General features: G+C 38.4%; 1 protein-coding gene across 4 annotated transcripts in view; it reads right to left on the bottom strand.

Annotated features, from left to right (window-relative positions):
• The window catches only part of PHF21B (PHD finger protein 21B), a gene marked incomplete at its 3' end in the record, with an annotated part of 163,991 nt that overhangs the window by 14,049 nt on the left and 135,227 nt on the right, over window positions 1-14,715 (bottom strand). For all 4 annotated transcript variants that reach the window (XM_080363723.1, XM_080363725.1, XM_080363724.1 and 1 more), the window contains 3 exons: window positions 11,458-11,808; window positions 9,528-9,650; window positions 4,142-4,193 (listed from right to left, as the gene is read on the bottom strand). In XM_080363723.1, coding sequence (XP_080219849.1) covers window positions 4,142-4,193; window positions 9,528-9,650; window positions 11,458-11,808 — 526 coding nt within the window. The remainder of the gene's footprint in view (window positions 1-4,141; window positions 4,194-9,527; window positions 9,651-11,457; window positions 11,809-14,715) is intronic.

Here is a 14,715-nt window from a genome sequence, read left to right as displayed (position 1 = left end):
TGCTACAGTATATGGTATTAGTATTGTTGGTCATGTCTTGGACACAGTGTCCCTAAAAACAAGGCCAACACTGTATGGATTTTATACTGCCCTCAGTTCCAAGATATTGATTTGGAACTTTTCATTCATTAATGACTATTGGCTAAGCCACCACTCTTGGAGTGATAGATGTATCAGAGGGAACCTGGATAGATAAGAAAAACAGCAGAGCAACTATTTGCATATTCTGGCTGGGTTTTCCCCACTGGCACAGGAACATGTCACCTCTCACGCTCAGAAGGTGTCTGTCTTCTCCTGGGGCAATTCAAAGAGTACAGAGACAGTCTGACACGAGCGAGACATATGCTGCCATGTGACTCGGGGAGCTATACAGGATCTCACTACTGAGGAACGTGTGATCCGAGGCTGCACCAAGACGTGTGATAAACTCCATGTCTGCAACCACTGCCAGCATCTTGTTAACATCCTTGGTGATTCGCAGACTCCAAACCGGAGGATCTCATATGGATAACATTTTCGTCCCACTGTAAAAGCATTTCCTATGAAATGCTTGTCTTGCTATGCTGAAATCTCCATCCTGAAGCTTCCAAACCCTTTGGCATCTTCTGAAGGGAACTGAGCCTCAGAAGCTGGAGAAGTGCTAGACACAGCTCCAGAAGCCTGACACTGAGCCACTAGAAGAGAGATGGTTGTTCTCAATGTCAACATCAGTATGTATAAGAGGCTCTCAAGGCTAAAAGGTGCCAGAGACACCACAAAAGAGGAATCATGTGTCCTGATGCTGGCAAAGACATAGAGAAATTAGACACCTGCTGACTTTTTACTCTGAAATCAACAGTGTGAGCCGGAGCTGTGGTTCTGGCAGCCAGGCTCAGTAAACCATGCTACATGGTCAGAGGAACCCAGGGCTTGCAGCATCTCAGGACCCTCGTGGCAGTGTAAGGAAAAAGATGGAGTTACGGTAACCCAGTCCTTTCCAGAGGTTGTCACAGGGACACAAGATCGTGACTTTTCACTGGCCCAGAAAAAGAAATAAAGAATTTAACAAGGCAGAGCTTTCCATGTGCGAGGGTCCATAACAGGGCTGACTGTCTTCACAAGAGGACTGTGATGGATCCATACCTCTCTGCCCTTTAGGGTCTCAGGATTAAGAGACAATTTCTTTGGCACATGCTCTCACCAAGGCAACAGAAATATTTGATGGAGTCTGAATGACACATGTGGTAGCTACCCAGAACACAGCTGTGGCAGAGGTATCGTTACAGTAGAGATAAAAGCTGGCTGGGGGAAAAGTAATAGCAGTTGGAATAGATGGAAATAGGGAGAGGAATGAACTGAAATGGCTCTAGATGTATTCCACTCTATGCAGCCATCAGGGAGGGAGAGCACAATGTCAGCTCTCTACTTATGGAAACAGTGAAGAATAAATATCTGTGCTTGTGATACAAGGAATATAGATATCTAAGACTGCACATGTAAATAATCACACCAAGGTAGAACAAAAGCATGTGTCATCCTTCATTACTCATTACTTCTGCTAAAAAGTATTGTGTACATTTCAAAGTGGGGCTTAATAAGGAAAAAATAAATAATTTGTTTTAACTGATTAAAATATTCCACTACCCTACATGGAAATATTTCAGGTGTTTTACTTTGTTAGGATAAAAGAAGATGTACATTTTTAGAATCATCTGAATTAAAGAATTATTTTAAAGTTTTCTTTCTACTTTCTTTTATTCCTTTTTAAATAATAGTGATGCTAAAAGGTGTTTCAATAGCCTAGAGAAAAAGAGTTCATATGTTACAACCATGCACTGCATCACAGAATTGGGCTATCTTATTCCTTAGTTTATTCATTTAAAAAATAGAACCCAAACAGAAAAACAAACAAACAAACATTTACTGGTAAAGGCCTCAAAAGATGCCTCACACCTGGGCTCTGCAGAACAGAGCTCTTTTCCCTATAAGGGAAAGATGCTCCTCTGGACATGAGGTGGAAAGGCTGCTAGGCTGATAAAGAAATCCATATATAAGAGGATCATAGCTCTTCACCATAAAATTAATGAATAAAATGAAGAAAAGCAGTAACACTGTGAATTAATAATACTGAGTGAATAAGTTTTTAATGACCCAATCTTGATACAACTTAATTCCAAAAATGTGAAAGTGAGAAATATAAGTACTAAAATAAATTGAACTGTATAATGACCACTGCTTTCTGATAAATAGCAATTGCTGATAAACGTAAATATGACATAGCACTAAAATAATAACTTCTAGCATGTGAAAGCTACAAGGTATTTTTGACAGTTATAATCACCAATAGTCATGAAGAAATACCCATAGTAAATAGCTCTTGGTGGGAGCCATTTATTTATATCTAGTAGGAATATAAAAAGTGAATTTGTCTGAAAGAATTGATTCTGTAGGATTAGTATTGTAGCAGTAAAGTTCAAAATGTGCATCTCTGCACTTCCTGTAGAACAAACAGAGCAGAGTGGCACTTGGCGTTTTGAACATAAGCATTAAATCCATACAAACAATTTATTAGTTCCAATAAAATCAAAGGGTAAAGAATTATTCAAAATTCAGTTCTCTCTGTTGTAAGCTTAATTTGCACTTCAGCATAATTTCAAATGTTGTCCTATTTTCCTTAGACAAAGAAAACAAGAACCAGTCATCATTTGCACTTTTTGGATTATAAATCTTCTCCCAAAATTGCTGCAGCTTTTTAATTTCCATTTCAATCCATTACCATTAGGGGATTAAAAAGGCTGATGGCTTAAAGTTTCTCTAAACTGCTTTCAAATTCTCAGTCACTAGGACATTAAATGATGTTCTAAAATGCATATTTAAAGAGGAAAGACTGAAAAAAGGCAACAAGACCCACAGATAACATGCTGCTTATATTAAGGAGACCTTACAGTGAATATGCTATTTTCTTTCTAATTCACAAACACTCTTTAAACCAAGTAACAGAAGCACAAGGAATCTTACTTAAAAGAAATCAAGCTGTAAATTGGTAGATACCTCTTGAGTCAGCAAGGTATCTAAGCATGTGCTTAACTCTAAAGTACAGAAAACTTAAACTCAGTAAACCGGACATTGTCAAGTATTTTGCCGATGACAGTCCATGAGATGGGTGGTAAATGTCAACTATGATTAATGTTTTTAAGAATCATTAACAGCTGGCACAGATACCAGATTTGTTCTCCTTACACTAGTGGAACCACAACTTGTATTAGCTGACACACCAAGTTGCAGACTTTTTCTTAAAAACAGCTGTATCTTCTCTGTCCATGAAAACTAACCCATTCTGCCAAGAAATGCTCAAACTCACCTCACACCACTGGCAAAGTTGCCAAACAAGCTCTTTTATTCCCCTCTTGTCCAATTTTTCAGAAAGACAAAGCTGATGCAAAAAAAGGTGTAATTCTGCTAACTCTTGCAAGGTATTTTTGAAAGGTTGGAAAAGTAAACTGGACCGTACATCATGCTGAATTTAGTTTATGTGCAATATTTGTTTGAACTTGTATTCAAAAGCCTTGGAAGGTATAGTAGCAGCTCTCACACAAAAGCAGGATCAAACTGGAAGTTCATTTATTTTTTGGCTAAATGCGGAGACATGGGGAGGATGTCTTTGTGAGAGGTAGCTTTCTAATTTGTTTAAAATCTTATAAAACAAATGCCAGATTTTCACCATTATTTTACACACATGGAACTCTAGAGATGATGGGTGACTAACTCCAGAAATGAAAGTCCATCTCACATGGGGAAGGAGGAGAGGGCACGATTGCTACAGAAGATCTGGGTAAACATCTTTGAATCTTGCTGACTCTTGAAGCAGATTGACACTGGCCAGAGCCTTTGCAGCCTTTCTGCTTCACTATCATCCTCCAGTCGTTAACCTGCTTTAAAGGACCACGACGACTGGGTGAGCCCAAATGCCACCTTATGCCAACCCTGCTGGTGCTGGCTATAGTGCCAGTTCTCATGCCTCTTCAGCTGTGCAATGGGGTGGGAGGTGAGGCTGAAAAGCATAATTCTGCATAGGTAATGTTTCACCTAATTTTTAATTGCCTTTCTGAGGACAACAATTTCACTCAAAAACTGAACTGTAAAACACCATATGCCATCTTACCTTCCAAATGTTCTGTTGTAACCAGTCCTAATGCTACCATGAAGGCAATTTTCTAAGGAGAAAATAAACAGGAGTTAGACTTTTTTCTGCTACAACAATCATGGTAGAAGTAAATAAATAAATCTAGCATTGACAGTACGAACCCAGTAAAGGTCTTTCAGAAATGTATCGTATTTGAATGCATAGTAATAGGAAGAACTTTAATTGAAGATTTGCTTCAGATATGCCTGGTCAGTCACGTCCTGCTTGTATGACTACATGAACTCTAGCAGTTCAGAGACTGGGAAGACAGTGCTGTATGACTACCGATTTTATGCAGTGCATGATCAGAATTCAGTCAGTTCATTCAATTCAATTTCATATTGCTAGCTGCTTTGTTACTACACTCTTTAGATAAGTAATTGTGTATTATTATTACTATCTGGACATGGCACTGCTTTTATTGGATATGAGCAAGCTGTATGAAGTAAAACAAGATGTGATACACTTTCACTGAATTTTACAACACTAAACAAGACATTTGAAACATGGAAAATGCCCTAACCCCCAAAAAGCTTTCAGAAACTTCTCTTCCCAAGTTACAAAAAGAATATCACATGTATGAATTATGAAGAGGAACACTGATCCAATATTTTCCCTCAATGGGGAGTGAACAAGCATCTCCCACCGACACTGATGAACTCACTTTGTGGTGAAGAACGTAACCTAAAATACTGCTAAGAATTATTTTATACTATAAATGCACAAAACACAACTGCATACTAAGAAATGTTCCAATGCAGTGTATAGGGCAAGTACTAGAGCATACTCTAAATTTTCTGTCAGAGATTTTTCATTGGGAAATTTTTCTTTACAGAAGAAGTTTTGCCAGAGCTTTTACTCCATCTTTTTGATTGAAAACCGAAATTCTGCTGTGTTGTTCCAAACCCAAACCAAACAGAACTTCTTGGTTTGCAGTCACACCCGTGGTACCATGGGGCCCCGGGGATCACTTACTCACTCCTGTGCTTAACAATCTTGTTGGATTATGTTACCCAAGTGGCATTTTCACAAGGTACAATTCCACAGGAGAGACAATCTGACTATGGAATGGAGGCTATTAGGAAATCCAAGAAAGCAAAGCCCACAATCCAACTCTGATAAAGCATCCAAGGACCATAGCAAGACGCAATTATCATACTCACCCAAAATAAAATGCGTAGATTTGGGTCAAACTAGACCACAGTGTTTAAGCAGTAAAAGGTCAAAACATTCTGTTTCTATCAAAGAAGTGCCAGGAGAACACACATTTCAGCACTTCAAAGACAAAATTAGTTTGACCTTCTTGTTTTGTGAAAAGCTTGATGATTCAACTTTTCAGTTCAGGATAAAATCAACTAGTAAGTCACCAGAACTACCATTTCCCTTGCAATTCTGACTTCCACACAGCAAAATTGTGAAAGCAAGCACATCCTCCTCTTGTAGATGAAAAGATCTAGCTATGGATTCTTCAAAATCTGAGGGTCAGTATTGGACATCGATAGCCTTCTTGTATCTGTGAAAATACCTTTGTCAAACAGGTGAACTAACAACCTCATAAGACAGGAATAGTTTCTCCCCATAATCTCCTAGTATGTAACCCTCCCTGTAGACTAAAAAGTGGTGATGTAGAATCTCATCACTGGCCATTTAGATATATTCATGCTATATTTCTGCCTTCCATAACTCTGGTAATTACAAGCACACGTCTTCATCTGCATGTCAGGCCTTGATTTCAATAACGTTCACTCCTTACATGTCTAAAACACCAGCTAGACACAGTGGGGGCTCCAAACCTAAAGTGAAAAATGAGTATTTGATCTGAGATCCACTGTGCAGATCTGAGAAGGAAATTAATCAACTGAGTGGAATTACAAGCTTCACCTCATCCTCACCAAAAAGTAACTTTGTGGCAGGATACAACTGGGCACTCTGAGTGGAAGTAATAACAACATTCAGAGAATCAGAAAGTTGGAACAGTTAATAAGTGATTGTATTTTCCCAACGAAGCAGGGAATGCCGATAGTACCCAAAGATTAAACTGTAAGGGGGACATACATTTTCTGACATCTAAACTAAAATTATTTGAGTGCTGGAATGCTTGCTAAAGAATTTCCTCTCTTCATACTACAATTACTTGACTACATACCTAATTAAATGTAATGACAGTATACTTGCTTAACATATGAAGAGTCTTCATACCTGGACTTGATAATTACCTCACTATTAACCAAAGGAAGGATTAGCTTCTATAGATATTTGAAAGATGGTTCCTTTCAACAAAACCCCAGTAGAAGCGTTATTATTTTTAACAAGTATATTGTATTAACAGCATATTTTTTCAATGAGTTTTGCTATTTCACCCTCATGTAGCTCATCAGATTGAACTCAAAATACTACTTCTGCTTTTCTTTCAAATATCACAGAGTCTATTGTTTCTCTTCTCTGCAGGAATCCACAAAACTGTGGCTTCAGTTTCTCCAGAGTTTCAGTCCAGGCCTAACACTAGCATTGAGTTCACAACTGCAATGTCTCTCTCTTGTCCTTCTTTGATGGGATTAAAAACACTGTTAGCTAAATAACCAGCATGTAGGGCAGTAATGTTTCTTTTAAATAATAAACTGCTAGGACACCCTGGAAAATGTTGTCAGAAATAGGAAAATTTACTAATATAAAGTTTTTTTTAAAAAGTTTTGGGCAGAACTCTGTTTCTGTGCTGAAATCCAGTCCTTTTAAGGAAAAAACAAAAACCAAAACCAAACAAACAAATACTACACAAAAAATCCCAAACCAACCAACCAATCAACCAAAAACCACACACAGACACCCTCCCCCCCAAAAAATAAACAAACAAACTCAACCCAACCAAACAAAAATAACAACCCAACCCAAACAAAATCGAAAACAAACCCTCCAGACCCTTTTCAGCCCCAAGGGAACTGAAGCCTCACGGCTCAGGTCCCAGGAGAAAGCTTTGACCACTGGGTCTGGGACACCCTGAGTGGCCAAGATCCTCCATCCTGCTGCTGGGAAAAGCGCTTCAGAGCCAGGCATCCTGGCATCCCAGCATCCCGGCATCCCGGCTGCAACACGGTGGACGTGAGGAGGTTGGGTTTAGTCTAACGATTATGTACTTGGGAAAGGAGAAATCTTTAGCTTACGCGGGATGCATGTGTATTGCAGGGGCTGTATCCAGGATCAGCTTCCCAGCAGAATGACCAAGCCAGGAATAAAACTTAATTACACAGTGTCACAGTATGTTTGGGATTGGAAGGGACCTCAAAAGATCATCTAGTCCAATCCCCCTGCTGGAGCAGGACCGCCTAGGTGAGGTTGCACAGGAACATGTCCAGGTGGGTTTTGAATGTCTCCAATTATCCTCAGTCTTTTCTGTTTGTGCAGGTACACTCAGTAACTGCGCATGGGATTCCTGGCTACTGGTAAGTCTGGTGATTTCTGGTTTATTTGTTTTAAATTTTTCAATTTAATTTGTTAAATCCCAGGCTGTCACAATTAACATTTATGTAGAGCCATACTGGAGTTCCTGCACCAGTTTTATGCTTTGAAGATAAATAAAGGTGTAGAGAGAAGTACCTAAAGTGCTTATTTTCTTTTTAAAAAGATCATGGTATCTTTGTTACTCTTTTCCTTAAATTTAATCATCTGTTTAAAAGCCATAAGTGCCTTTAGAAATGCACAGTATGTCTTTTCATGAAGCAAAACAAAGATTTTTTACAAAACCATTTCATTTTGTAATTACATGTTCTATTTATGTCATTACATGTATTTACACTAATTATGCTGTTAGTTCTAATTACACTAATTGCATAAATACATGATAATCAACTAAAGTTTACTTTCAAAGAACAAAAGAAATTAACTCTAGACCTACATATTTATGGCCGTGAAACAAATCTATGAAAAGAAATCATCATGCTTAAGGGCATAGCTTCAGCATACTACCCAGAAAATTGTGCTTGCTGAGACCTCCAGCATACATGGTAGGAACAACGTTCCTGGTAATGAAAAAGGTAGTCAGGATATTCTAGTTAGCAATTTAATGAAAAGTTTATTAAATTTATGAATGCTATACCAAAAAGTGTCCCCAGTCCCACGGTCTCTTGCGGCAACACCTTAGAAGATTTTCGCTCAATATTCTTTCTGGGGAGATAAGTTATAGGCAAAGAAAAATGGATGGTTTCACTGGGATTCTGTTTCTAAGCAGGATTTCCTTGAGTTTCTGCCCACAAGGTGTACACAACAAGTCATCTTTTGGAAATATCTCCAAAAATAAAACAGGACCCTACAGTCCCACCATTCAGCGGCAATGAAGATTCATAGGAGGGTCAGATTTTAAACTTGGGGGGGTTCATAAGCATAGTTCTGCAGCACTTCTGCATAATGCTGCGATGTTCTAGGCTAAGAGCCACTATTTATCCGTAACACTGTTTTAAATACACAAATCTCTTAAACTTGCAAAATTAATGACCACCCTCACAGCCCAGGTAACATTATAAATTTATATTGTAATAATCCTCTTAAACCTACAGCTCCAAGGATGCTATCTTGCCACACATCTATTAGACTGGTAGGTTAAGATTTCATATCAGCTGAGCATTTCCATGTGGTAGTAGATTAAATTTATATAACTTCTCAAATTGCCTCAAAAGTACACACAATCCAATGTGAATATATCTAGTCAAAAGCCAAAATGCCTGTTAAAGAGAGATCCCATTTCTATAAGGAATTCTGATTTATATTTTCAGTTTACATCACAAATGTAGTTCATGAAAGAGATTAAATCTTATATCCCGATTTCTACTCTTTTACTCAATGTGAAGAATTTGAATGTATTTCTGCCTAGAAACAATCTGTGTACATGTGGGAAGCCATACACAGCAAATGCCAGAAACTGTATTGATAAATACAAGCTAAAAATTGCAATATTCACTTCAAAGAAGATTTAAAAGCTCAGCTGACAAAAAAAAAAATGCTAATTCAATCTCCTACACAGCCTGTAAACCCGATGTTATGTATTTGATAACATAAAAGAAAATATCTTAACTTGTATACACCTTTCACAAGAAATACAGCTATAACCATGCCAGGTGTCTAGATTATTATGAGACCTACAAATCTTGCATTTTTTGATGCTGGAAAGTTTGAATGATGGAAATCAAATTTGTCAGAGCACCTCACTAGTGGGGAAATCACCATGATTGCTGTGATTGAATAGAGAGATGAACTACTGGCAGAACCATGAGCACAAATGCAGTAATTACATAGGCACACAGAAAAATGTTTGGAAATGGCCCCCATAACTTAACCATACTGTAGTTCATTTATTAAAAAAAAAAATAAAAATCACCTCTGGATTTTCCTCCTTTTTCTTTTTGGTAGCAGGGGGTCCCTGAGCTGACTCTTCAGGAGGTTTCTTTGTCTCCACTTTACTTTCTGTCTGGGTTTGAACTTGAGGCTGAATAATGATAACCTAAAAGACAATGTACAAATAAGAGAATTCACTATATGAAACTGGATTTTTCTGCCTGGAACCTTTGACTCTTCTTTTAATGTTAACTTGATACCTCTACAGCCAACAGACGCAAGTCACAAACCAAAAATATTAAAAAACCAGATACCTAGGTTAGATTTCTAAATCCATACTTAAGTTTCTAAAAATTAGTTTTTATAGCTGCATTATAAACTTACTGCAGCCTAAGGAAGCCACTCCAGTGCCTCTGAAAATTAGGACACTTTCTATTTAGAGGACTCCTGAAGCTGACTCAGCAGCCTTGCTTTAGCCCTTGTGTTGTCAGTGATTTTAAGGTCTTTCCTTTGATTTTATTTTGTATACAGGTAGAAGAGACAGAATTACTACACATTCAAAATGATGGTGTGATCTCAGTTGTACCAGTGTTATTTCAGAGTAAGTACATGGGGATGGGAAGGAAGATACTCCTCAGTACTACTCGTGTAACTGTGATCAGAGTTCACTCCTCAGCATTTATGGGTTATAAGCAGTGCACGTCCAGTTTGGTATAAACAAAATAAACTATATGTGTTTTAAATTAAAATTCATTCTGGTTTAGAACCTATAGGAATACTACGCAGATCTCTTACATACATGTATTAATGTGTTAGTATATCCAGCTGCTTGTATTTGAATTTCCACATTAAGATTTACGTGGTTCAGGTAACATTATTTCAGAAGCTATTAGATTAAAAGGAATGAAGGACAATTTCTGACCACAGAGCTATACATATACCCACAGTCAAAGCTTCATGAAGGACTATGGAAGACCTTAACCAAGTTTACCTTATTGATGAAGGTTATTGGATTTCAACACTAGGCCTTTTCCATCTATTTCATTGTTAACTTTCCATCAATGTTATTTAATTGTTAGATATAATATTTTATCTCAACTCAGTCGGTCTAGAATATTTCAGAGCATAAAAGGGGATGGTTTTCTTAACCAGCAGCCACTTTAAGTAAGAGAAAAATAAATCGTATTATAGAAGTGGGGAAGAGATGCCTGCTTTTATTTACCTCAAAAGCCATCCTACATCCTGTATTCTTTTTTAGCACTCTATGAGAAGCTGTGCTGCCAACAAGACCCAAAGTAGCAGGATCCCTGTGGCAAATTACAACAAGATCTGCTGGGTACATTGGCAGCCTTTGTTGAATCTGTTTCTGGTATGAGAGTGGTGAAGTTCTTGCATTTCAAAGCTGAAAAGCAGCACAAAGAGGAAAAAAGTAATTCATAACTTGACTTTTTCCTACTGATTCATCTGCTGATCAGTTTTGAAACCCTGAGCTCTCATTCCATTTGGTCTTCCCCTGAAAGTGTGAAAGGGAATGCCTGATTATTGGATACACTCCCCTGGGGTCAGTTGATATAACTCATATCACTGTATAATTGCAGAGGGAGTCCATAGGAAATTTGAGCCTGCACGGAATTCAAGAATATTATTAGCGAGGATTGGTTTAAGGACATGGAAGATCACATGGTTCCATTAATGTCAGGCTACATTATGCTGCATTTTGTTCCTCCTAAAATATATTCATGTACACAGATCAATGTCTACTAGTGTCCATGTGTCTCCTTAAGAATTTCCGCATTGCTTTCTGATTCTTTTCTTCAAAAGGAACCACTGACATCACTCCGCACAGGGCTGTGTACTCCCAGGGGAATATTCTGCTTACATCTGCAATGTAATTCCTGCATTTGATAACAAAAAAAAACCCCAACAAAACAACAACAACAAAATAAAAATATGCTGGGAAAAGCAGAACCTACCTTGTTGTCGGCACTAATGAGGAGTGGTTGCACTTTAATGCTGTCGTTGACCACAGAGACAGTGGCGCTGGTGCTGATAGGAGTTGCATTGTTGGGGGAGGTGGAAATGATGGCGTACGCCACACCTGCACTGCTCAGAGGTGATGAAATAGCTGTGGACTCGGCGACATTTTGTGACTGGCTGTTAGGTGACTGTACATGGCTGACGGTGTTATTGGCAGTTGGCAGGGCAGGGCTGGGGTTTTTGATGCTGACTACAGTCGCCTTCTGGAAGGTAGGAGGCTGCTTGGAAGGTTGGTCTCTGCACGGGGAGATAGGGAGGCTGTCTGGAATCAGGGTCTTTGGCCTAACCTGCAAAGAGAGAGCGAGATGTTATTAGGTACAGCCTCACCACAATAGACGAACACTGCATACACGTGCTCTTCCAGTAGAATCTCTAATTGCATTAACCATGGAACAGGAGCACCTAGAAAAACATAACGTTATCAACTTGAAGTAGCCAGGTATTCATTTACTTGTAGATATATCGCCAGCGCTCCTCAGTTAAGTCATTTTGGAGTCCTTAACATATTTCAATGCTGAACAAGAAGAGAGGAAAAAGTCAATGCCTCGCTTTTATTAGCACACATCCATACAAATGCTACTCAAGTCACATCCAGTTCTCAGTAGGGATGTTCAAGCCAAAGCCTTTGCAAAGAATGGAAACCCCAGAGGCAATAATTTCCTGTTCTGAAGGACACAACAGTGTTAAGGAGTGGGAACTGAATCATTAAGGGAGTTGTGGGAAAGCATTTACAGGAACAGTAAGCATATGCATTTACACTGGTGATCAATGAATAAAGAACCTCATATTTTTAAGATGTGCCATGTCTAATGGAGAGGAGATCAATCACACAATTACTCAGCTCACCAAAAAAAAAAAAAAAAAGGAAAAAAAAAAAGATACCCATAACCACTGAGCTTTGAGCTTCGTATTTTGTTGCTGTGAGTAAAGAGGTAGTTTTCAGCTGCAGGTGGATGTAGAAGAAACTTCCATGGATGAAGGCAGTAACTGTTTGCCAAGATTTGTGAAGGCCGCGGCTTTACCCAGAGCCATGAATGATAGCTGTGAACAATTGTTTCCAGCTAATGTGATGTGTTTCCCGTGGGGTAATTAACGTCACCCTGTCAACATGGCTCTGCCTTAACAACATGTTAAGTACAGTTCTAGGACTGAAAATAAATAATTTAAACTGCTTCACATGAAGTTAACTTCACTCCCAGCTTATTCGTTAACACAGCCACATAAAACAGTCGGTTCCCTCTGTGCTTATTTCGTCCTGTCACTTCTTGCACCTTCCATACTGTGAAACAAAATGACAAGTTGTAACAGACAGACATGGGAAACAGCTGCCTGTGTCACCGCTCTGGAGTCTGCGGGAGCCCTTCCAATGATGCCAGCTTCAATCCTGAGCCTAAGTAAGCAATTTAGTGAAAACGCAGGGAGGATTTACCAATGTGCAGAAAATCATCTCTCAAGGCCGGCCACCATCCTCTATCGTGTCAAGGAGGAGCCATACCCGTTCGTGCCCTCAGCAAATATTAAGCGTAGCAACACACGTATTGTGAGCTCTTCATTACTTTGGTATCTTGGCCCTCAGTTGCTAAGAGGATCCCAACACTTACAAGAAGTGCAAATGTATATTAGAGGCAGTGTCCTGCTTGGGAGTGTCTAAATTGTCAGTCATCAAGGTATGTGGAAAGTGAAAGAGGGAACGGCGCTGAAAAAGAGCAAAGAGAAGGATTTGCCCAAGGTCCTGCAGCAGATTCGTGACAAAGCCAGGAATTCTCTGCGGTCAGCTCACGACTTCAGGGGAACACTGAAAGGCCTGGCAGTCCCACCATGAAATGATGCAAAACTACACCAAACTATGAATAATCATATTCAAGATATACTGACAGTTACAGAAGCCAGTTTTGCTCTTTTTTACTCTATCCAATCACCTATCTAATGATTGTTTGATTTATGTAGTTAAGATATCAGACAAATACCCTACCCAAGACATTTGAGAGGAGTCTATAATCAACTTATTTTCATTAGAAGCGCACAGAGGATTGGTTTAAACCCATCTTGGTCCAGGCATTCTGCAAAACTAAGGCTTATAACATAAATAACAACAGGAGATGTGATATTCAGAGCAACTTGTTCATGTTTGTATCAGAGTCAGTTATAGAAGCAGATTTTGTACTATCTACTTCCATATTTTCATAATAATATGCTTTCCTTCCCATGTTATATCTTATATAAATCTCTCACACATAAGACTTTAACAAATTGCTCATGCTCATGTGCTCAGAGAGACATTCACAGAAATAGTATCATTATTCAGAAAACAAAGTCTGAGCAGCTTGGCAAAATACAGTTAAAATGTATTACCATGGCTAAAAAATCCAAATTTAATCCTTAGCTGTTTGCCTAACATCTAAATTTTACCTTAAAATAAAATAATTTTATTGTAAATTAATATAACATCTGTTACCAACAGAAATATTGCAAATACACAAACAGATAAGCACAAATATACAGAGGAAGAAAGAGAATAAGGAGCACTTCAGATCAAAGATTCAATAGAACAGTCACTGAGATCTTTAGAAAAAATCAAGACTGACAAAAAAATCAGCTCAGGAGTTTTTCTAGCCAAAACCTGTCATGTAGTCTACCAAGATCTACTGTATCTGTCACTCTAAATTGCATTTTATATTTAATCAGAAGTCCAATTAAAACTAAATGCCTATATATACTCGAGCTAAATAATTTTCTTTTCTACACTACTACACCTATATATTGACTGTCAGATGTAGTACCTCAGTGAATCCTACACACACCCTTAGTACACATTCTGCAAGTTATGCATGAATGTGCATTACTTAGCTATAAAATAAGCTGTTCCTGCACAAACAATTAAACAGACTTAATTTTCCAAAGTAACATATTTTCTATAAAGCACTGCATACTGAAAGAGCAGCTACAATTTACCTAACTTGTACAGCACAAGAACATATGCCAGGCGTTTTCTGCCACCGTGTGATACAAAGGAGGTATAGCCGTCTTCATAGCATAAGCTTCTGCACATTCCATGGCAAGTTCAGTTAACATTGTGAGAGCACATTTATTTGCAATTATGGAATAATATAAGGGGTTGACTACAGAAGAAATTCCAGGTACTCCTGAGTACCTAACATAAGTTAAAGTTAAAATAATGTTTATTTCCACAGCCT

This window comes from Nesoenas mayeri (genome assembly GCF_963082525.1).
Source record: "Nesoenas mayeri genome assembly, chromosome: 1".
NCBI lineage: Eukaryota > Metazoa > Chordata > Aves > Columbiformes > Columbidae > Nesoenas > Nesoenas mayeri.
The sequence above is the reverse complement of the archived record's forward strand: the minus strand, read 5'-3'. Positions and strand labels throughout refer to the sequence as shown.